The sequence below is a fragment of the Phyllopteryx taeniolatus genome, chromosome 9 (genome assembly GCF_024500385.1).
Source record: "Phyllopteryx taeniolatus isolate TA_2022b chromosome 9, UOR_Ptae_1.2, whole genome shotgun sequence".
NCBI classification, from domain to species: domain Eukaryota; kingdom Metazoa; phylum Chordata; class Actinopteri; order Syngnathiformes; family Syngnathidae; genus Phyllopteryx; species Phyllopteryx taeniolatus.
In genome coordinates, this window is record NC_084510.1 from 9,812,161 (window position 1) to 9,833,968 (window position 21,808).

Here is a 21,808-nt window from a genome sequence, read left to right on the forward strand (position 1 = left end):
ATTATTACAATAACATCAAAGCAGTAACAAATTCTTAAGTTTGTCCTATGAAACCCATCGTAGTCTGTCTGTGTACCTCACACCTGCAGCAATAATTGTAACACAAAGTCAAGGGATATTTACATCATAAATCTTGTCGAAAGGATTCAAGTGGAAGAGAAAATATAAAAAATTAGGACAAAAAAAAACATTTTAATGGCATAAATTTAAGCACCTGTTGAATTGAGCACCCACTAAAGCCTAGGATAAATCTTTCAGGTATCCATCCATCCATCCATTTTCTGAGCCGCTTCTCCTCACTAGGGTCGCGGGCGTGCTGGAGCCTATTCCAGCTGTCATCGGGCAGGAGGCTCGGTACACCCTGAACTGGTTGCCAGCCAATCGCAGGGCACATATAAACAAACAACCATTCGCACTCACAGTCACACCTACGGGCAATTTAAAGTCTCCAATTAATGCATGTTTTTGGGATGTGGGAGGAAACCGCAGTGCCCGGAGAAAACTGACGCTCTAACCAGTCGGCCACCGTGCCGCCATCTTTCAGGTATTTTAAATATACATTTAATTAAATAATGATAGACAGTACCTTGTCCTTCAGGGGTCTCTCCAAGAGGGTTGACTTCAACTTGAGTGGCGTCGACTTTCAGGAAGAGATCATAGAGCCTCTTAATCTGATCTGCTGCCTGCAAAGTCCATAGAGGAAAGTAATTACCTGATGGTTTGGATCCGAGCAGCCGGCCCAACCAAGACCAATCAGCCTCCCACACACGCAACAAAACATGGCAGATCACCTTCACTGTCACACTGTCTGGGTTTATTTTGCATTATTGTCAGGTAATGATGTTAAATTAATTCAACCAAAATGAAACAAATACAGTTTATGGCACATGAGAATTGACTTTCATCTCAGTTATTACTATAATGTACAAGGAGGCTCCACATTGACTAAATATGTGTAAATATGTATTTTTGGGTTATCACTTTATTTCCAACAAGGTGGACCTGTAAAATAAAATTCCCAATGTGTGGAATCATACAACTAATGTTACTCTCACAGCCAGACAAACATTAAAAGTGTTCTTTCCAATTAAATATCTCTCTCGCTCTAAACACAACCAAGGGAAATATCACTTGCAGAGTACTGTACAGAGCTGCCAGACATGACAGTTGACCCTCTGGCAATCGTGACTTGTCGGCTTACGCTTCACAGCACACATTTAAAAAACTAATAATATCAATTTTGATCTCTCTACAAATAGTCATGCAACTGTCTTTGGGCACACAGAGTATGTACATAAGGTATATACAATATATCAGTGTGGCTGCATCACACTCTTTGATAAAACCTTACTGTGCGGAATACCTGTCTCTGCAGAGGTCCTTTGAAACCCAAATTAGCTGCCATGCGATCTGCCTGGTCGTCCTGTACACCATCATATATATCTATGACTTCCTGTGAAAGTTGGAGTAAAGGGAAAAAAACGGTGGAGGACCACAAGTGAAAAAGGGTAACAGCATCCCAAACATTAGGTTATAATTTTACAATCAAATATCCGTTCATGTAAAACTATGGGCATTATAATCAAGGAGCAGCAAGCTGACAGATAGAGAAATTAAAAACAAGAACTGAAAAGATGAATCGCTATCTGATGGGAATTGAATAATTTAATTTGGGTGTGGACAAGGCAGGTTTAGTTAGAGTATGTATGAAGCAATGTGTTACAAATGGAGCACCTATTAGTAGTGTGTACTGTATGAAGTCAAACTACAGATCTGGACAAAATTGTTGGTACCCCTGTGTTAATGAAAGAAAAACCCACGATTGTCAATGAAATTACTTGGAACTGACAATCAGTTACAATCAGTAATAATATACTGAAAAATAAACAATGAAAATCTGACATTGTTTTTTAATTTTGGTTCAACAGAATCATTTTTATGGGGCCAATATTGTAGCAAAACTAATTGCAAATGTCGTGTTTGTCAATCCACATGTGTAAAAACAAAAATGTGTGAAATAAATCTGCAAATGTGTAACCAGAATCACAAATGCGTAGCCAGGCTCACAAATGTGTGAAATAAATCTGCAAATGCATAACCAGAGTAACAAATGTGCAAGCTAAATCTACAAATGCATGCATTGACCGGTATGCGTAAACAAATAGGTAAATGTGTAATCAATATGTAATATGTGATCTGTAAATATCGGCCCTCTAGATTGGATGTGGTCTTACATGTGACACTCTTGCCGCAGATGATCCGCAAATCCATGCAGCGATTTGCAAATGCTGGAGGGCACTTGTATGTGTGTCTCCGTAGCTATACATATCATTCTACCAGGGGGCACAAGCACCAATAATATTGGCCACTGCTGACTGGGCCTTGACGACAGAGAGATAATGGCTATCACAAGATGGTGGACACCCAGACATATGGTGCACCATCTGTAGATGTTTATGCCAGCAAGATTACATCCAATTGAGAGGCCCGATATTGAGAGATCATACATTTACGGATCGATGACCGCATTTGCAGATTTAGTTTACAGATTTGTGCATCTGGCTACACATTTGTGACTCTGGTTCTGCATTTGAAGATTTATTTCACACATCTGTGAATCTGGTTACAGACAGATTTTTTTTGTTGTTGTTTTTTTTTGCAAATTTATGGATTGAAATAGGCGGCACGTTGGATGACTGGTTAGAGCGTCTGCCTCACAGTTCTGAGGACCAGGGTTCAATCCCCGGCCCCGCCTGTGTGGAGTTTGCATGTTCTCCCCCTGCCTGCGTGGGTTTTCTCCGGGCACTCCGGTTTCCTCCCACATCCCAAAAACATGCATGGTAGGTTGACTGAAGACTCTAAATTGCCCGTTGGTGTGAATGTGAGTGTGAATGGTTGTTTGTTTATATGTGCCCTGCGATTGGCTAGTAACCAGTTCAGGGTGTACCCCGCCTCCTGCCCGATGATAGCTGGGATAGGCTCCAGCGCTCCCGCGACCCTTGTGGGGATAATGGATGGCTCACATAATGGATGGATGGATTGAGATACACATTTGTAAATAGTTTTGTTTGGGCCCATATGTTTAAAAAAAACAAGATAATGAAAGAGGCTTGTTTATAAAAATAATAATGGTACCCTTAAACTTAATATTTTGTTGCACAACCTTTTGAGGCTATCACTGCAATCAAAGGATTTCTGAAAATGTCAATGAGACTTCTGCATCTGTCGTGAGAAAATTGTTCCAGTCTTCTCAGGTTTGAAGAGTGCCTTTTTTCAGATGGCCCCTTTCAGGTTTTTCCTCAGATATTTTATCCATCCATCCATTTTCTTGCGCTTATCCGAGGTTGGGTCGGGGAGGCAGTAGCTTTAGCAGGGAAGCCCAGACTTCCCTCTCGTCAGCCACTTTATCTAGCTCTTCCGGGGGGATCCCGAGGCGTTCCGACATAGTCTCTCCAGCGTGTCCTGGGTCGTCCCCGGGGTCTCCTCCCGGTGGGACTTGCCCAGAACACCAGGTGTCTGGGAGGCATCATAATCGGATGCCACAGCCACCTCATCTGGCTCCTCTCAATGTGGAGGAGCAGCGGCTCTACTCTGAGCTCCTCCCAGATGACCAAGCTTCTCACCTTATCTCTAAGGGAGAGCACGGACACCCTGCGGAGGAAACTTATTTCGGCCGCTTGTATCCAGGATCTTCTTCTTTCGGTCACGACCCACAGCTCGTGACCAACGTAGGAACGTAGATCGACCGTTAAATTGAGAGCTTCGCCTTTCGGCTTAGCTCCTTCTTCACCACAACGGACCGATACAAATTCGCATCACTGCAGACACTGCACCGAGCCGCCTGTCGATCTCCCGTTCCATTCTTCCCTCACTCGTGAACAAGATACCTGAACAAGATACCTGAACTCCTCCACTTGGGACAAGATCTCATCCCCGACCCGGAGAAGGCACTCCACCCTTTTCCGACTGAGGACCATGGTCTCAGATTTGTAGGTGCTGTTTTTCATCCCGGCCGCTTCACACTCGGCTGCGAACAGTTCCAGTAAGAGTTGGAGATCACGGCTTGATGAAGCCAAAAGAGCCCCATCATCTGGATAAAGCAGAGATGCAATACTGAGGCCAGCAAACCGGACCCCCTATATGCCTCGGCTGCACCTACAAATTCTGTCCATAAAAGTAATGAACAGAATTGGTGACAAAGGGCAGCCTTGGCGGAGTCCAACCCTCACCGGAAACGAGTCCGACTTACTGCCAGTAATGCGGACCAAACTGGTCGTACAGGGACCGAACAGCCCATATTAGGGGGTTCGGTACCACATACTCCCGAAACACCCCCCACATGACTCCCTGAGGGACATGGTCGAACGCCTTCTCCAAGTCCACAAAACACATGTTGACTGGTTGAGCGAACTCCCATGCACCCTAGAGGACCATGCCAAGGTTGTAGAGCTGGTCCAATGTTCCACGGCCAGGACGAAAACCACACTGCTCCTCCTGAATCAGAGCTCTGACTTCCTGATGTACCCTCCTCTCCAGCACCCCTGAATAGACCTTACCAGGGAGGCCGAGGAGTGTGATCCCCCTTTATTGGAACACACACTCGGTCCCCCACCACCACCCCAGTTTGCCAATCCAGAGGCACTGTCCCCGATGTCCATGCGATGTTGCAGAGGCGTGTCAACCACGACAGCCTCACAACATCCAGAGTCTTTAGTAACTCAGGGTGAATCTCATCCACCCCCGGGGCCTTGCCACCAAGGAGCTTTTTAATGCCCTCGGTAACCTCAACCCCAGAGAAGCCCACCTCAGAGAACCAAGACTCTGCTTCCTCATGACAAGGCGTGTCGGTGGAATTGAGGATGTCTTCGAAGTATTCTCCCCACCAACTCACCACGTCCCGAGTCGAGGTGAGCAGCCCTCCATCCCCACTATACACAGTGTTGATGATGCACCGGTGGACCAGAATTTCCTTGAAGCCGTCCGGAAGTCTTTCTTCGTGGCCTCACCGAACTCCTCCAACGCCCGATTTTTTTGCTTCAGTGACGACCAAAGCTGCATTTCGCTTGGCCAGCCGGTACCCATCAGCTGCCTCAGGAGTCCCACAGGCCAAAAAGGCCCGATAGGACTCCTTCTTCAGCTTGACGCCATCCCTCACCATTGGTGTCCACCAACGGGTTCGGGGATTGCCGCCACGACAGGCCGCCACAGCTCCGGTCGGCCGTCTCAGCAATGGAGGCGTGGAACATGGTCCACTCGGACTCAATGTCCCCCGCCTCCCCCGGGGAACATGAGCAAAGTTCTGTCGGAGGTGGGAGTTGAAACGCCTTCTGACAGGGGATACTCTCCAGACGTTCCAAGCAGACCCCCACAATACGTTTGATTGCGCATTATACACGAGAAATTACAGTAATACAGTATGTGCTGAATAATATGTGCAACATTACAGTAATACAGTATGTGCTGAATGATATGTGCAACTGTAGTCACAGGAACATCAAGCTGCGTGTAGATGGTCTTATAGGTTTTTGCCTATAACATGCTTGTCTATAATTTATTTTCTAATCTCCTGAGACAGCTCTCTCCTGCGCTTTCTGTGTTCTATGTTCAGTGTGGTACACATCATGTCATTAAAATGCACAGTGAGTACTTATTCCCCTTTTAAATAGGCAGACTGACTGATTAAAAGTTTGAAGACATATGTGTTGCTATTTAAAAGACAAACCTTAGTTTACTATGTCCCAATGGTCAAATTATGGTCAAATGTTTCTCAATCACTTTTGTCAACACTTGTTTCATTTGCTTTTTTTAAAAAATATATATATATTTATTCAATGATTCTGTTGAACCAAAGTTGAACGCCAATGTCTGATTTTCATAGGTTAATTTTCAGTTTATTTATTATTACTTTTGACAGTTTGGAGTTATTTCAGTGACCTTTCCTTTATTAACAGAGGGGTGCCAACAATTGTGACCAGTACTAAGAAGGAATTAACATAATGATGAGTGTAAACATGTTTATGGCAGTTGGTCTGAGGGTCATTTTGCAGTCTACAGTTACAGGCTGACTTTTATATTGTAGACACATAGACTTGATGATCACAATAAGTTGAATTCTAGAATAAGGACGTACAGGACTCTGACAATACTGAATCTTGTATCATAATTTTTGTAATTTGAGACTTAAAAAAAAAATCCTCTTTCTACTCGTGTGCAGAGTGTTAAGCACGAATACCTTAAAGATGAGCTCTGGTGTGCTGGCTGCTACTTCCTCTATGTCCATACCTCCTTTGGGACTTCCAACCATAACAGGACCATTACAAGAGCGATCCATTAGAATGGCAAAGTAGGTCTCCCTGTTTATGTCCAAGGCTTCAGCAACCATGACCTGGACATGGACAACAGTAAAGAGGTGGCTGATGGATGAATTTAGTCAGCTACCATGGCAATTCATGACTGTACAGATTATCAACTGTGTCCCTGATGAAAGATAATAATATGCTGACCCCCTTTGACGATGGCAAATACAGTATTACGATGGCTATGCAATAGTTAACACATTTGAATAGGAGAGACTGGGGAATATTGTCAGAATCACTTAAGCGTAGTGATCTGAAGAAATAAATAAATCACAGAAACACACAAGGCTAATTTGGAAAAGCAGAAAAGGGACAGGAGTGGTTAGGTTATTGCCTTGCAATAGACCTGTGCCCATTTTGTTTAGTGGAAACAAAGCAATTTTTATTCTGCTTTTTTTCCCTATATAGTCTTATTCCACAACAATATTTGACACGCCTCTCTTATCACCTCTGCTCATCCCTCAATCAACATTGACAGCAAATCCATGTAGAAGAGGCACAAATCCTTCCCAATGTACTGTATGCCGTTCTCCGCTCTGTGGTGCAGTAAGGCCTGAGAGTGGATTCAAGCTTCACTGGAAGGTTGACAGCTAAGCCCTGGCTGTCATATGATTGGCCAAGCCTAGACTAAAAGGACTACACTTACTCAGCCCTTCAACACTTGCTAGTGGCAGATCTTTCCTTGTGATGCCTAAAAACAGTTTTCAATTAAACTTTACAGTGGTCTAGTTTGGGGAAAAAAAGTCTCAAGTTGAGTTTTTTTTTATTTTTTTTCATTTTTTTATTTTTTACCACTGTCAAATGAATTAAGAGTAAAAATTATATTGTATAGTATTCCAACAATAAGTTCCAACAATAAGTACCGTTACTTTTTTTTCTTCTTCTTCATTTTCACATTAAAAAGGACTATTAAACAATTTCTTGAACCAAATTCTTAATTTTAATTATATCTTCTGAGAACATCCTGTTTAAAGCTTTATCTTGGTTTCATAATGTCAACATGTGAAAAGCATGCTGAAAAGTACTGTTTAATAAAAAACAATTATAATTGAACCAGGAAATATATTGGTACACATTAATTTAAACACCTGAATTTTGCCATTAAGCTCCCTGTTAGAGTCCGGCAGGTTGTGCAAAAACTGCGGAAACATTGAACAGCTGGGTATTCGCATTGAACATTTTTGAGAAGTTCAAATTAAGTTAACCTGTAAAGGTTACAGTGCATTTTAGGTTCATCCTGAAATTTCACCCAAAAGCCCAATATCCTTAACTTTTTCTGAATAGTGTGATTTGATGTGCACTCTGCATGGTTGAAAAATAGTCTTGGAAAATGCTACAAACGTGTTAACGGTTAGCATCAAATCCTTAAAGAGACTGATATTTGAACACTAATGGTGAAGCAACACACGTAGACAGACAATATCACAATACTCACACTCATATATTATTTATCCTCTGTGAAAAACGACTATTATTGCAGTTTATTCAGTACTGAGAGTCGTGGTGACTCGTCCGGTTGTCTGTATGACTGTATTATATTGCCCTCCGGTGTGAGAGATGGATGAAGTGGCTGGGGAAAGGGAAGTCTGGGCGTCCCTGCTAAAGCTAATGCCCCGCGACCCGACCTCGGATAAGCGGAAGAAGATGGATGGATGGGTCTCCAAGGCTGGCACACCAGAAGGAGATGCAAAATAAATGTATGTATATCATGATACGCCAACTGTTTAATCATATTAAATAAATTATATTTAATTAAGTTATTATAATGCATTCATGTTTTTATTTCTTAAGTGCAATATTTAAAGTGCTATTTATTGTAAAAATATTGCAATATTTGTTCTTGTTTTTTTGTTTTTTGGGGGAATTTACGTTAATTTCAATGGGGGGGAAATGATTTGATTTTAGTTATGAGCGTGGACACGGAATTAATTAAACTAGTATCGCAAAGAACCACTGTACATTCAAATAAGATAGGAGGGGAGAAAAACAATAAAAAAATCTTCCCTGTACAACAACTTACTGTTTTCACTTTCACTCCATCTTTAGGTGTCTGCTTGGTCGTCAGATTGAAACCCAGCATTTTATTGGCCAGCTCACCAACAACTGCAGGGCTATGGGAGAGGTATTAACACATTGCCACATTAACAATATAAAGGACGAGAGAACATTCAAACTGACAAATTATGGGCATCAATGCAGCATATTATGAGTGATAGCAACTGTAGCTCCTGGATGAAGTACTGTCAATGAATCTCACTTTTATCTGTATGTAAAGATTTCTTTTAAAGAATGGGCATGATTTATAAATGAATATATAAGAAGCAATAGGGCTGCGCTCATCAAGGAAAACTCTTGTCTACTCAATTACTACATTTTCTGGAGTACAGATGCACTCTAAATTATTGTACACCCTTTGCAAATCAGATGTATTTGCAAAGGTTAAAACTGTGCAGTAATTTGCAATGAACCAAAAAAAACAAAAAACTACAATGTAAATACAGTAGTTCATCACAACTATTACTAGAAATGGTCATTATTTTTTTAAAGTGGCCATCTAATAAAAGTGTGGACATTTTTCAAATATTTGTCATTCGCAATGGCCGGTGAATAATTTTTAGGTCAACTGTAGGTAACCGTGATACATACTGTATATTTGCCCATGAATCACCACGATTTGGCCATGAATCACATTTTTATCTGTGAATGGAAGATACTATACAAAACTATTTGTGTATAGAAGGAGCCAGACCGCGACTAGTGAAAATCCACGGATAATACACACACACACACACAAATACACACACACACACACACACACACACACACACACACCGTATTTTTCAAACAATAAGTCACACTTTATTTCATGGTTTGGCTTATCCTGCGACTTAAACCCATGTGCGATTTACATACTTTAATACTGTATATAATTCCACGTTCATTATTTTCACACTGACAGCCGCGAGAGGGTGCCCTAGATTTTGTGCCAGTATCTGCTACTCCTATTACTCCTGTAACACTGAAAATGTAAAATGTAAACATCAACTTATAAAGACAACTGAGAAAGACTGAACACAAACGCCCCCAAAAGAAAATCATATTCTGCAGATTACAAACTGTAAGTAGTGAAATATGCATCTGAAAAGAGTAATCAAGCAGCAGAAAGAAAGTTTGGAGTGAGTGAGAAACTTGTGAGGGACTGCCGAAAAGCGATGGATACTCTAACTGCAATGAAGAAAACAAAAAAAAAACTAATTGTGGGCTAAAAGCTAGATGGCCACAGCAAGAACACAAAAAGGTAATTGTGGGCTATAAGCTAGATGGCCACAAATGGATGCTTGAACAACGTGCTGCCGAGAGAGGTTTGTCAACGGTGCAGTCACGTCTCCACGCCCAGGTATTTTCTAAGGCATGAATATATATTATTAATATATATATTGGCCCCTTAGTTTCAGTGAAAGAAACTGATTACTTCAGCATACCAAGAGATTTTGGACAATTCCATGCTCCCAACTTTGTGGGAACAGTTTGGAGCTGGCACCTTCCTCTTCCAACATGACTGTGCACAAAGCAGGGTCCATAAAGACATGGATGACAGAGCCTGGTGTGAACATTTTCAACTTTATTCCAGCAACACCGTGTTCTATTTCCCTTTTTGAGCGCCTACCTTTCTTTCTTTCACCAGTATTAGTGTTATTTTCCGGTAGTTAGCCTCTTTGTGTTTCCCATTAGATCCCTTGTAATGTCATTACATATTATATAAATTCCATTCCTTGTTGTGTTTTGAGTTTAATAAGGAAGCCTCTGTCATCTAGAACTCGTATTTCATAAAATGTAGCAACCCTAGGTTTTATACATATAAATGTAACGTGGTGCCCTTTACAAGACAAAATAGCTTGATTTATAACGTTAAGTGTCAAATCATGCTAAACCGGGAATCGACGAATTTATTTTTTAAATAAATTACGTTTTATCCAAACGCCAATATACGGTACCATATATATATATATATACACGGTCTACAATTTTAATGGTACAACATTGTAGGTTTATGTTAACAGTGCAAGACAGAATCCAGACACACAGAATCACATTTAAAAAAAGATGAAACTGTGTTTTCATTTCATTGAATGAAATAAGTATTCGATCCCCTACCAAGAATAAAGAATTTTAGCTCCTAGAGACTCATCCTCTCACTTTAAGAAATGACCCCTAATCTAAACTTGTTAGCTGAATGAAATTTTACATGTATAATGACAGCTGTCTACAGAATCATTCAATCAGACACCAACCTCCCCATCCTGGGCAAGACCAAAGAACTTTCTTAGGACATCAGGGACAAGATTGTATACTTGCACAAGACTAGGATGGGGAACAAGACAATTGGTAAGAGGCTGGGTGAGAAGGCGATAACTGTTGGTGCAATAATTGGAAAATGGAATAAACATGAAATGACTGTCAATCATCCTCCGTCTCGGCCTCCTCAAAAGATTTCAACTTGTGGGGTATCAATGATCATGAGAAAGATTAGGCATCAGCCCAAAATTATACAGGAGGAGCTTGTTAATTATCTCAAGGGAGCTGGGACCACAGTCACCAAGACAAAACATTGGTAACACACTATGTCGTAATGGATTAAAATCGTGCAGCTCCTGTAAGGTCCCCCTGCTCAAGAAGGCACGTGTACAGGGCTGTCCGAAGTTTGCCAATGAACACTTGAATGATTCAGAGAACGATTGGGAGAAGGAGATGTGATCAGATTAGACAAAAATCGAGCTGTTTGGAATCAATTTGACTCGTCGTGTTTGGAGGAAGAGGAATTCAGACTATGAACCCAAGAACACCATCCCCACCGTCAAACATGGAGGTGGAAGCATTAAGGCCTTTTCACACTGCACTTGGCAAACCGTCTGACGCCGTGGACTTTCCCATTCATCGTGTTGTGTGCTGTGGGGCCGTCAGCGCATTTCGACGTGACGCCATGTGTCGTGTTAATGCAGAGGGCGTCTGATGCTCAGCATCGCATCATCGGATAGAAACATTTTCTATTCTGGAGCTTTAGCATGGTGACGTCAAAAATGTCCTCCAATGGGAGGAGGGCTGGCAGAGTGATTTCTGAGTGCTTTTTGGCGGACGTACTGTAAACGGCAAGGGGGACATGGAGGAAGGCATAATAATTGCGGTGTCCTGCTATCCCGAACTTTGGGCCAATAGAATAATGATATACCGAGAGGCTTTCAAACTCCCTTTCAAAGCTCCCTGCTCAGCCTGAAATACTCCTTGAAGCGCTTCTCCTGGAACTAGAAAGCTCACGAATGAGTTTAACTCTGAGATGCTGCCGTGAAATCAGTATGGGATATTCCCAATTCCCTTTTTTTCATTTATTTTTTTTGCTGCTGCGTCACCTCCTCCTCCTTAAAATAAGCAAAGTTAGGGCTTTCTTTTCAAACAATGATATTGCCGATTGCGGTCCAATCAGCGGGGAAACCCTCCCAACTTCCTTTGAGGCCATCCCATATTCACCACTTCCGAATATGGGATGGCCGCACCCCCATTGCCATCGTTGTTGCGCTTTGACGCGGGGGATTTTCACACTGAGCAAGCGCAGTGTGGAAAATATGCTATGCTTTGGGGGTGTTTCTCTCCAAGGGGATGGGTTAACGTCACCGCATCAAGGGAAATATGGATGGAGCCTTGCACTGTGAAATCCTTGGTGACAACCTCCTACTCTCAGCCAAAATGGGTCGTGGATGGGGCTTCCAGCAGGACGGTAATCCAAAGCACACAAGCAAGGAAATGAAAGAGTGGCTAAAGAAGAAGCACATTATTTTCATTTGAACCCGCTCCTCAGAACTGTGAGGCAGACGTGCAAACCAGTCCTGCCGCCGCCCCTTTTCTTGCGGACATTTACTTTTTTAAAATATACTGAAAGTATACAGTATCTTAACAGCATTATTATAATTTTTTATTTCCGTATTATTATTTTAATAATTTTGTTATTAATCACAAATGTATTTCCTGGTGTGAATACACCCTATTTTTTTCATTTATTAATCAAAAATATATATTCGCTGTTCTATCTATTATATGCCAGAAGTATATAATGACAGGCAGAACAGTTAAATGCACTTCCATTGGATGACAAAAGGTACAATAATGCTGACTATCCACCTGTTGCCATTCATACAACAGAATAAGTCATGGTTTCCTGCAAATAATATCAGCTTTGTGTTCAATTACATCTAGATGTGTTAAACAACTCAGGACAGAGCGCCTTTTGTTTGAAACCACCCACTTTTCAAGTGAGGAAAAGTATTGGAACAGACATTATTAATTAACTTAAAGTAAATAACATTTAATATTTGGTGGCATAACCCTTACTTGGATTAATTGCATCAAGCTTGCGACCCATTGACTTCATCAGACTGTTGCATTCTTCATTTGAAATGCTTTTCCAGGCCTTTACTGGAGCCTCTTTCTTTTGAAGTTGAATGTATTAGTTTGAAACTGGAGTCCAATAAACTTGAAAGTGAATGTAAGATTTTTTTATCCGCCATTAAAATTGTAATTATATATTTTCACATTCAGTTTGATCATTTCAGATTCAGTTCGACAAATTCAATTTCAAATTAGCTGTGACAGACATCTCGGAACTGTAAGGAATAGCAATCGATCGGCGATACACAGATCTCCTCTTCGGCCAACCAGTGCCTTCGTTTTTTATCACGTGACATAGGGACTCTCCGGAAAGTCAAATCTTCTAACCAGTGACAGTATTTGAACCTTTATACCACCTTTCCTTAACCCTTTGTGGAATGCATTATATGGTCAAAAAAAGAGAAATAGGTGCTTCCTTTCGAACATAGGAAAGGAGTTTTTTTCCCCAACATAACGTCACCCAGGTATTGAACGCCATGCCTTAGGCTTTACTTACACCTACGGGTTGAAACAGCACACACCACATCTCGATACAGACAGCACTGTTTCAAATGAATTCAGGGGGTTTACATGAAGGACTTGGAGTCCAACCCTTATGCATCCCTTGTCCATTTTCTTTTGGACATTAGCAAGAGGTAAGCAGCTTGGATTTGCAAAAAAAATAACGGTTTGGTCTCTGGTTCCATTTGGTTGATTGGGGGTGTAAATATACACCAAACAGACCCCAATGCTTGGATTCATTCAGTATTTATAGGAAAAACAATATAACACATCAGGTTTACAGTTTACACCTAACCTACAATTCCATTACAACATGCTGGCAATTTTTTGACTTGAGTTCGTTGTCACATTTCTGTGGGGCCAATTATGTATTACTCGTGCACTCACTGTAGTTGTCTCGCCATGCACTATTTGCATATACTGGCCACTCATGCCAGAGTAGCATCTGCTCCATTTGCACACTGATTGAGGAGTATCTGCACTATTTGCACAATCAACATTGTCCCAGATTATCGTACTATTCGCTTGAAGTCTTGGCGCCCTGTGCACAATGGTCATTGCACCGGACTATTGCAATATTAGTCATTCGAACTGCTCTAAGTGCTAGAGGACTCTGCATCTTTTTGCACAATTGTCAAAAAAAATAAAAATGTACCGGCATTACCAGATAACTAGCAACCCTTTACTGCTCAGTGACTGTTTTTTTGTCAATGTCTTTCTGTCTCCAAAGTGTTCTGTAAATTGACTGTCTGTTGTCGTACTAGAGCGGCTCCAACTACCGGAGACAAATTCCTTGTGTGTTTTTGGACATACTTGGCAAATAATGATTCTGATTCTGATATTGAAAAATGTGCTTTATAATGGGAATTATAGGTGCCATAGAATGCGATAATAGTGTAGAGTCAATGTTTATCTCCTATTTCTAATAACTTGGAAATTGCACCATGGTTTTAAGTTTATCTTGTTCAAAACTGTGAGGCCAAATTTCAGCCCTCTAACCTTTGACTTTAACAGTTTTGTCTTTGGTGGAAAACATCAAAGTCCAAAAAATGTCCCAAAAAAAATGGACAACGGCTGCATAAGGGCTGGATTCCATCCATATCAAAACCCCTGAATTCATTTGAAACATTGCTGTCTGCATCGAGATATGCTGTTTCTACCCCTAGGTGTCAATAAAGCCTAAGGCATGGAGATCGATGCCTGGATGACGTTATGTTGGGAAAAAAAAGAAAGACAACTTCACTATCGGTGTGATATGTCCTTTCTTATGTTCGAAAGGAAGCACCTTTTTATCTCTTTCTGACCACATGATGCATTCCACAAAGGTTAAGGAAAAGTGGTGTTAAAATACTGTGGCTGGTTAGAAGATTTGACATTCCGTAGAGTCCCTATGTCACGTGATAAAACACAGAGGCGCTGATTGGCCGAAGACGAGATCTGTGTATCGCCGATTGATTGCTATTCCTTACAGTTCCCGGATGTCTGTCACAGCTAATTTTAAATTGAATTTGTCGTACTGAATTTGAATTTTCATTGCGGATAAAAAATTCTTACATTCACTTTCAAGATTATTGGAGTTCAGGTTCAAACAAAAAATTCAATTTCAAATTATATTATTTAGATTGAGTTTTTAAATGCAATGTTTCAAATTAAACAATACAGAGATGGAAAGAGAAAAAGAGAGCGAGAGAGAGGGTCTTCATGCTGTGAGGGATATTAAATTGTCACAGCAACATAGTTCACATAAATGCTCTTCATATTAATATTTAAAAAAAAAAAAAAAAAACTAAAAATGAATGAAAACAACATTGAGACGGAATAAAAAGACTAATCTAAATAAGAGAAAAATTAGGCACAAAACCTCAGGGTTAACACTCAATTTAATATTTCATTCAATAAATTTTGCAAAAATCAACCTCTGCAACTGCACAAAACCCAACAGAAGAAAATAACTAGTATGAGAATCTGCCATGCGTCAAAATCTAAATTTGTAAGTATAATTTAGGGTCACTGAATAAAACAAGACACAAAGAGAACAAAAAGAATGGGATTATTTTCATGACAAGTAATCCTGACTACTGTGTGTATTTGTGATTTGGGAGCACTCTCTCTAGAAATGCATTTTTATTTTATTTTTTTTTAAATCAAAAGGCCATACTCACTCCTTAGTTAGATGCACTCCACCTTTGAGGCCACTGTCAAACACACCCTTGCCTCTCCCACCAGCCAGAATCTGAGCTTTTAGCACAATCTCTTTGGCATCTGAAACGCAAAACAGGCATATATAGAAACATAAACAAGGACTGTATGTAAAATCGAGGTCCCCCTTGAGTGTGCTACTCATCTGACTGAGGTAAGAAAAAAGAGGAAAAACACTGAGTGTGATATGTTAAGTCTAAGGTGGAAAATATTTACTTCAGTGAAGGGGAATGACTATAGATGATTTTATTCAGAAAACAATACAGAACATGCAATGTAAAAATCCACTTTTGTACAGTACATTCATAAAGGTAACATTCTCGAATTTAAGCAGTTAAAAATACCTTGACCTTCCTCATATAAAATCACAGCTTCTCCTTTGCTGTCACTTTTACCCGACAATGGCTGAAAATTCACTGTGCCACTCAGCTTTCTCTTCAGCATTCATCCTACAATAGCCTCATTTAAATGGAGTTGGTACTCTTGAGGAAAGACGGTTCCAGGCAAGGTTATTGTTACCTAAGTGGACGAGTTTAGTCATTGACAAGTGGCTCTCGTCAGGTTGAGAAATGTTTAGAAAGAAGAGTGGACGGCAAGATGGACACCTTAACCCTGGAGGCAAGAAACAAGCTCATCCTACAGTATGTCAGTAAAGGAAGGCGAACATGAAGACACAACCTGGGAAGTCATGGAGGCCTAAAAAACATATTTCCAGCAGCAAGAGCTACAGACCTGGACCACTTACCAGGAAAAAAAAAAGTCTCTGACAAGATGGCAGGGATTAAACTAACACTGCATTACAATAGTGAGACCCATTTTTCAGTCTGGAGTTAAGACAAAAAGAATGGTGCCCCATTGTTTGAAATGCGGTAGAAAGATACATCAGGATTTTTAGAGATTGGCCAGATTAAAGGTTTAACCTTTTAAAGAGATTTTCAATGCCATTATAAACTGAATTTTAAGACTTATATTTAACATAAAAAAATAAAGGAATGCAGTCAGATAACTTAGCCTCAGAAAGAGGCTCCAGTACAACTTTCCTGTTTCATAATAAAAGTCCATTGATTTGGTTACCACAATTTTAAATGAGAGTAAAATTTGTGAATGGCAGTTCAAGGTCTCTCATTCAATTATACACCACTGTAAACTATAACAAAATAAAACAGTCAAATTAATACCACTCAGACCATTTCAATAAAGACTAAACATTACCTTTGTAATAAGGTTGTGGATGGTTGGTCTATGTAAATACAATACCTTAAAGATCATACATTATTATTATACAGTCTTAAAAAAAATATTAGTCACAGACGAATCACTGAAGTTTACAGATGGCATCATCGCGTTCTAAAAATCACAATGAACATTATCCATTGTAGAGAGTAGGACAACTACTTCAATCTAGTAGTAATTTAAATTATTTATACCACAGTTTTTTGATTCAGTGAGATTAGTTTGGTTTTGGGTGAGAGTGTGCATTCAGGCACTATGTATGGCCCATGCCAAAGGAGGCTCAAGACTGTTTGTTTTAGGTTTCAACTGATTTCTTAATTATTTATTTAGATATTTATTACTTATTAATTCATTCATCTATTCAGTGTTTTGATCCTATTTTACTGCATTTCTTATTGTTCTTCAGTTAGTTTTATCCTGTCCTATTGTCTTTTAGTCTTTTAAACTTTGTAAGTTTAACTCCAGTGTCTCCTCATGGGAGCCTCCACACTTGGCGGTATGTCCGGTCTGCCCGTGGGGATGTCATCCTGGAGCTTCCCCAGGTCTGGGGTCTGAGGGGCTTTGCACAATGTGGAGAGTCTATGCCGGTCTACCCGGGTCATGGTGGTCTCTACGGCAGTATCCTCTGCTCACTCCAGGCGAGGCCAATATTGCAGAACCGGTTCTGCAATTTTTCTCAAGCATGACCCACTGCTAAGAAACTTTCATCTCCATATTTTATATATAGGGCAGACAAGGGAGTGAATTAACAATGCACAACATTTCCAATGACATCCCATGCAATCAGCGCAATCCTGTCATCATCCTCAGGGTTTACATAATTTCCAGTGTGTGTGTGTGCCTCAGTTTTTCCCTGTCAGGTAATGAGTGCAAATTAATAAGAGTGCATGCCTATGACAGGAGCTGGGAAAAAAGGTTTATTCTATAATGAGTACCTGTTCCACAATCCTTCTTTTAAGCCAATATTTAAAAGGCGTACAACCCCTCCAACTACCCCAACACTCACTTTGTCATTGACACATACAGCCAAATGAAGTTTATCTTATCTGGTATACACGCTCAATGACAGAGTCACGCCTCTGCTTCCAGCCACCGAGAGCCTTCACTGGCCCTGCATAAGCCACATGAACTGGACTGCCTGATTATAAAATCTAAAAATTAACACAAAAGTAAATGCTTAAGGCACACAAGTGAAGTGTGTCCAAAGAATATGCTAGTAACTTTGAGAACGTTCGAGCTTGTATGGGTTTGGAAAGGGACACAAAAAGGCGGCTGCCTTTTGTGGCCGGATGCCTATTAAATACTAGCGCTATAGATACACCCTATGTAGAATAGTATTGGGATATCTGGCCTATGGAATGATAGCCAGAGGTCTCCCAGCTAGTAACGGCTTCCACTCTTCTTAACATAACATTTATTTTAGCATACAATTTGTGCTCATAGTACAAATCCACAGTACATCAGCTGGTATATTGCAATCTAAGATCAATGGTCTCATACCCACGGCCCTCTGCTTTTGAAAATAATGGATACAAACAGTTACTGAAGGTACAAAATATGGTGCACAGAGTGAATTAAATGAAGTGATCAAATATTCCTGACTGTTGTGCAATGTTCATTTATCACACTGGCACCGCAAAGGACCAGAAAATGGAACAGATTGTGTTAAATGTTTAAACCTCCTTTGAGATGGACTCATTTAAGAGTAGTGGTAAAAGTGATGTTATCTTTTTGACGTTCAACTTTTCACCAATTTTTACGATTTACAATTCTGCGAGAAAATGGTCCCCAGGTGAAGCATTAGATAGAAAAATAAAATTCACTCCATCTAGCTTGACACAGTATTTTTAAAAATGTTAACGATGATATTAGTCTATTCAGTTGAAAGATTTACAAATACTGATAAATCTTCACAAAATCTTCCTTTGACTGGTACATCTGCAAGATTTATAACATGGATAATTCTACACTTGAGACTATGTGAGTCCCAGGATCAGAGGTGGGTAGTAACGTGCTACATTTACTCAAGTAACATTTTCGATAAATTGTACTAGTCAAGAGTATTTTAAATGCACTGTACTTTTTACTTTTACTTGAGTATTTATGTGAAGAAGGATCGATACTTTTACTCCGTTACAATGATTGAGATGCCGTTCGTTACTTTTATTTATCCATTGATGCGTGTGCGCCTCTATTTTTAGACTCCATCTTCGACTTCTGTATAGGGCGGCCGTTGCGCCAATCAAACGGGATCACTAGTGTCATTTGACTCCAATTCACCAATCAGACGACACAAGGCAGTCACATGACTGCACACGTAGCCTTCGAGAGCCAATCAAAATGACTCATTTTGGGGGGGGAAAAAACAGCCGCGCGTGTGTGTTTACAGACCAAAAATCACCAGCTTTGTCATCCAGCTCTTCAATTGTGACTGCCCGAACTTGGATATTTCAAACTTGTGTTTTCTAACTTGAGAAAACACCTTGCGGTAAGTTGCAGATGTTTCTATTGTTGTTTTGGCAGTGGATATGGCAAAATTTACACAATCAATAAGTCTGGTCAGCAAACAGCTTCTTCATGCAGTCATTTAAGTGAATAAAGTAAATAATATTTCTGTAGGGCCCAACGCATGTGTTTTTAAATTTAAATGGTGGCAGGTGTGTGTCGACTCCCATACATTATTTTTTTATTATTTGATGTGCATGCTCTGATTTAAAATAAATAAATAAATAAATCAGAAGTTACTCACAAATTACTATTAAGTAGTTTTTTCATTGAGTACTTTCTTACTCTTACTCAAGTAAATATTTGGATGACTACTTTTTACTTTTACTTGAGTCATATTATTCTAAAGTAACATTACTCTTACTTGAGTACAATATTTGGCTATTCTACCCACCTCTGTCCAGGATGCACATGTCTGGAAACAATGAGTCCTAGCCCTGGTACAATGAGTGCCTGCAATTTATCATCATGGAATACAGATACAGTCATTCTCTGCTATATCACGGTTCTTCCTTCGCGGTCCCACTATAGTGCAGATTTGTATTACAGTTTATGCTATTATTATTTATTTTTATACTGTTTGTACAATATTTTTGTTATCCATTGCTCTTGCTCAATATATTATGTGTTTCAGCCTGCCACGCTAGCAAATTTCTTAAGATGATATATTTTCCCAAAAACTATCACGATGAACGATAGCATCGTTGATATTTTTTTATGTCACTGATATAATGATATTGGACCATAATAATTCAATTAACCCTACCCCTGTACAACAATAAAATATAAATAAATAGAAAATAAATAAAACAGACTCATGCTCTGCTCAGAAAAATTGCACTTAAACAAATATAAAAGATTTGGCACAGAGATATCGTCATTAACCGAAAAATGTATTAAAGCTGGCCAAATTCTGAATTTTTTTTTTTTTAAAAAAACAATGTACAGTGGGTACGGAAAGTATTCAACCCCCCTTAAATTTTTCACTCTTTGTTATATTGCAGCCATTTGCGAGAATCATTGGTTCATTTTTTCCTCATTAATGTACACACAGCACCCCCATGTTGACAGAAAAAAAAGCGTAATTGTTGAAATCTTTGGAGATTTATTAAAAAAGAAAAACTTAAATATCACACAGCCATAAGTATTCAGACCCTTTGCTGTGACACTCATATATTTAACTCTGGTGCTGTCCATTTCTTCTGATCATTGGTTCTACACCTTCATTGGAGTCCAGCTGTGTTTGGTTATACTGATTGGACTTGATTAGGAAAGCCACACACCTGTTTATATAACACCTTACAGCTCACAGTGCATGTCAGCGCAAATGAGAATCATGAGGTCAAAGGAACTGCCTGCAGAGCTCAGAGACAGAAATGTGGCAAAGCACAGTGGCCTCCATAACCCTTAAACGGAAGATGTTTGGGACAATCAGAACCCTTCCCAGAGCTGGCCGTCCGGCCAAACTGAGCAATCGGGGGGAGAAGAGCCTTGGTGAGAGAGGTAAAGAAGAACCCAAAGATCACTGTGGCTGAGCTCCAGAGATGCAGTCGGGAGATGGGAGAAAGTTCTAGAAAGTCAAACGTCACTGCAGCCCTCCAGCAGTTGGGGCTTTACGGCAGACTGGCCTGATAGAAGCCTCTCCTCAGTGCAAGACACATGAAAGCTTGCATGGAGGTTGCAAAAAACACCTGAAGGACTCCAAGATGGTGAGAAATAAGATTATCTGGTCTGATGAGACCAAGATAAAACTTTTTGGCCTTAATTCTAAGTGGCATGTGTGGAGAAAACCAGGCACTGCTCATCACCTGTCCAATACAGTCCCAACAGTGAAGCATGGTGGTGGCAGCATCATGCTGTGGGGGTGTTTTTCAGCTGCAGGGACAGGAGGACTGGTTGCAATCGAAGGAAAGATGAATGCCGCCATGTACAGAGATATCCTTCTCCAGAGCGCTCAAGACCTCAGACTGGGCCGAAGGTTCACCTTCCAACAAGACAATGACCCTAAGGACACAACTAAAATAACGAAGGAGTGGCTGCAGAACAACTCTGTGACTTTTCTTGAATGGCCCAGCCAGAGCCCTGATTTAAACCCAATTGAGCATCCCTGGAGAGACCTGAAAATTGCTGTCCACCAACATTCACAATCCAACCTGACAGAACTAGAGAGGAACTACAAGGAGGAATGACAGTGGATCCCCAAATCCAGGTATGAAAAACATGTTGCATCATTCCCAGAAAGGCTGTATTCCTTCAAAAGGCTGCTTCTACTAAATACTGAGCAAATGGTCTGAATACTTATAGCTGTGTGTTTCAGTTTTTCTTTTTTAATAAATCTGCAACTATGTCAACAATGCAGGGTTTTTTTCTGTCAATATGCGGTGCTGTGTGTACATTAATGAGGGGAAAAAATGAACTTAAATGATTCAAGCAAATGGCTGCAATGTAACAATTAGTGAAACATTTAAGGGGGTCTGAATATTTTCCGTACCCACTGTATTTACTCAACAGCATTTTGGCTTTGTCACTGGGGAAGAAAATGAATGTTATTGTGTTTTGTACGGTATAACTTCTGC

At 40.2% G+C, this 21,808-nt stretch overlaps 1 protein-coding gene across 3 annotated transcripts in view; it reads right to left on the reverse strand.

Annotated features, from left to right (window-relative positions):
* Positions 1-21,808, reverse strand: part of suclg2 (succinate-CoA ligase GDP-forming subunit beta) — a 131,223-nt gene that overhangs the window by 69,151 nt on the left and 40,264 nt on the right. For all 3 annotated transcript variants that reach the window (XM_061784715.1, XM_061784714.1, XM_061784716.1), the window contains exons 3-7: positions 15,458-15,557; positions 8,377-8,467; positions 6,233-6,385; positions 1,364-1,453; positions 587-683 (exon numbers count right to left, since the gene is read on the reverse strand). In XM_061784715.1, the coding sequence (XP_061640699.1) occupies positions 587-683; positions 1,364-1,453; positions 6,233-6,385; positions 8,377-8,467; positions 15,458-15,557 (531 nt within the window). The remainder of the gene's footprint in view (positions 1-586; positions 684-1,363; positions 1,454-6,232; positions 6,386-8,376; positions 8,468-15,457; positions 15,558-21,808) is intronic.